The sequence below is a fragment of the Tasmannia lanceolata genome, unplaced genomic scaffold, assembly GCF_043159265.1.
Source record: "Tasmannia lanceolata isolate RefF3 unplaced genomic scaffold, GAP_Taslan_0.1 ptg000018l, whole genome shotgun sequence".
Classification (NCBI taxonomy): Eukaryota; Viridiplantae; Streptophyta; class Magnoliopsida; order Canellales; family Winteraceae; genus Tasmannia; species Tasmannia lanceolata.
Window position 1 is genome coordinate 27,347,074 of NW_027518695.1, and position 2,830 is coordinate 27,349,903.

The 2,830-nt window shown below is 34.8% G+C and overlaps 1 protein-coding gene across 1 annotated transcript; it reads left to right on the forward strand.

Annotated features, from left to right (window-relative positions):
• The first annotated feature begins 624 nt into the window (after positions 1-624).
• On the forward strand, positions 625-1,994 carry LOC143850242 (phytosulfokines 3-like). The gene is made up of 2 exons (XM_077359508.1): positions 625-1,076; positions 1,777-1,994. Exons 1-2 carry the CDS (start codon positions 987-989, stop codon positions 1,906-1,908), a joined length of 222 nt encoding a protein of 73 aa, XP_077215623.1. The 5' UTR covers positions 625-986; the 3' UTR covers positions 1,909-1,994.
• Positions 1,995-2,830: the final 836 nt, after the last annotated feature.

The following is a 2,830-nucleotide window of genomic DNA, read 5'->3' on the forward strand; positions in this document are numbered from 1 at the left end:
GAAATTTTCTAAAAATGAACATCAGGGTGTGACTAAATCAATAAAAGCCATGGAAGTTTTCTAAAAATTAACATCAGGGTATGACTAAATCAAGAGGAATGATAGATACAAGGGAGCCCTTGCATAAAAGGGCCGCTCGTGATTGGATACATGTTATCAAATGTAACTGATTTTTCTTTTTCAACCAATTTTAAAATGTAATTGAAAATGACGTGGATCCAATGAAGGGCCCTTTTGCCGCCTCTTTATGGAAGGGCTCTCTTGTATCTATCATTGCTTCTAAATCAATAAAAGCCATGGAAATTTTTTTAAAATGAACATCAGGGTGTGGAAGATACCAAAACGAAGGGGTTAGAAATACAAATCAATTCCTAAAAACAAAAAAGAAAAAGAAATATGCATCAACGAGCCGAACGAGTCCAACTTTTCCAAGCTGTCTACTTTTCCTCCACTAATATATTTCCTTTTATAACCGTTGTCCATGGTTTGGTCATAGGATAGTTATTATTCCACTCAAAATCACCGCTGGTGGATAAAAGCTTCTTAAAAAAGACCCAGAAAGCTTCTAAAAAAAGCCATCCAATTACGTATAAAAATCTTGGGCGATATCACCAAGGATTCCGTTCAAAATCACTGGTTGCCTTTTACTCCCAATTTATTTATTCTCCAACAATATTTCAGCTGTAATTTAAAGCCCCCCGCCTTCAATTTCTCATTTCGCACGCGCTGGAACCTCTTATCTCTCTCTAATTCTCATAAAGAGTTTTTATATGGTGCCGGACCGTCAAAAACTCAAGGGCTAGGTGGCAAACCACCTGCCCTTGGATTTTGATCTGGTCAAAATATCTTTTTTGAGTGTTTTGACCAGATCAAAATCCAAGGGCCAGGTACCAGCTAGCCCGTCTGATTTTGAGTAAATTCTCCACTATAAATACCCATTCTCTTCTTCTATTCTATACTCCACCTATCAAAATATTTTCTCAAAGATGTCTAAAAACAGTCTCTTTGTTGTTGCTCTTTTCCTCCTCTTATCTCTGTCCTATGCTGCTCGTCCAGAGCCAAAAACCCAACAAGAGGTAGGTCTTTGGCTTGAATAAATGGTTTCTTTTTTCCCACTTTAATTTCTATTTTGATTTATAGATTTTGGTAATCATGTTCTTTATTTCATTTTTCTTCTTATCTTTGGTTTGAATATATTGGTTTCTTCTCACCCTTTTCCCCACTTTAATATTGATTTTCATTGTTGGATTTTTTCTATGTTGCATGTTTTCTTACTGGGTTAAAATGGGTTTCTTTTCCCTTTTTAGATGCTTCAATATTGATTTTGATTCTTGGGTTTTTCTATGTTCCATGTTTTCTTATTGGTGTTTATGTCTTGTAATTTTTGCCTTGAATAAATGGGTTTCTTTTCATTTAGCCTTTGCCCACTTCAATTTAGAGCTTTATCGTTGGATTCATTAAGCCTTGTTTGGATTGCATGAATTTTTCTTTGGAAAAGTTTGGAAAGGAAAAGTTTTATTTTAAAATTTCTTACTTCTTTTACAAAGAAAAAATGATGAATTGAACCAACCCTATTCAATCATGCTTAGAGAGACCTTCAATTTACGATCATATCGCACTAAATTAACCATAATCATATTATTTCCCTCTAAATTGAGGAATGAAAAAAATTTCCCTAGCAAAAAATTTCCATCAGAATTGTTTTCTTGCAATTTAATGGGGTCTTTATTGTTTTATGTTTTCTCACTGGGTTTTTCTTCTTTTGTTTTATTTCAGGGATTTGGTAGCGAGAATCTCGATGCAAATGAAGTTTGTGAAGGAGTTGGTGAAGAAGAGTGCCTGATGAGGAGGACACTTGTTGCTCATACAGATTATATCTATACACAGGGCAACAAGAATAAACCATGAATTAATCACTCCTCCTTTTCATCTTATCTGATGTTATCTAGATCAGTCGATCATATACATAAATGAATAAAAAATAATTTAAATTACTGGGTTCTTTTTGTGCTTGCTTTTGCATTAATTTTATTTCTCATCTTTAGATCTTCTTAATTGGTTTTTTAATTATCTTTTTATTTTTGGTTGTTGAATGGAGAGATAGGTATTCTAAAATCAACGTCTAATATGGATTTGAACAAGTGAAATCTAGACCGTTGATATTTTGCTTTATCGACATGCAAGAGGTTGAACCTTGAACCTTTTTTTGTCTACTCTGGTTTTGGTTCTTATATTTGGAAGTTTGTGCATGGACGTGGAGCTCAAAATACAACGGGACCCAGAAAAATCTTCTCCATAGGATGACCTTAATCTTTTCTGTGCCTTCCATTTTAAACCTCCACAGATAAAGGGTTAGGATCATTCAATGGAGAAGATTTTCTTAGCACACCCTACCCATGCAGAGCCCAACAAATGAATGGTTTGGATCACCCCCAAATATGGGGTCCCCGCTTTATTTTGGGGCTGCACATGCATGCACTGATAGTGTTTTTAGCCTAAAATTGTGTGCAGATGGGGGCTGTATTCTTTAATACGGTAGATGAGAAATCCATGTTTTCTTCTGTTCAGTTTTTTTTCCCGGAAGTTACCCTTATTCTAGAATCTGAACTTCTATAGAATCTTTACATTTTAAATAGAGAATGGCACATGCAGACTTTAATGACTATTCTACCCTGTCCTTTTCTACGTTGATTTGTTTTTTGTCTTCCCTATTGGTAATAAATGGAATCTTTGTCGTTGAAATAAAAAAAATCTTGTAAACTTCCTTCAGATAACGTTTGTTGATTTTTTAGAAACGGACATACCCTGAGGGCCATGGCAACCATGAAAA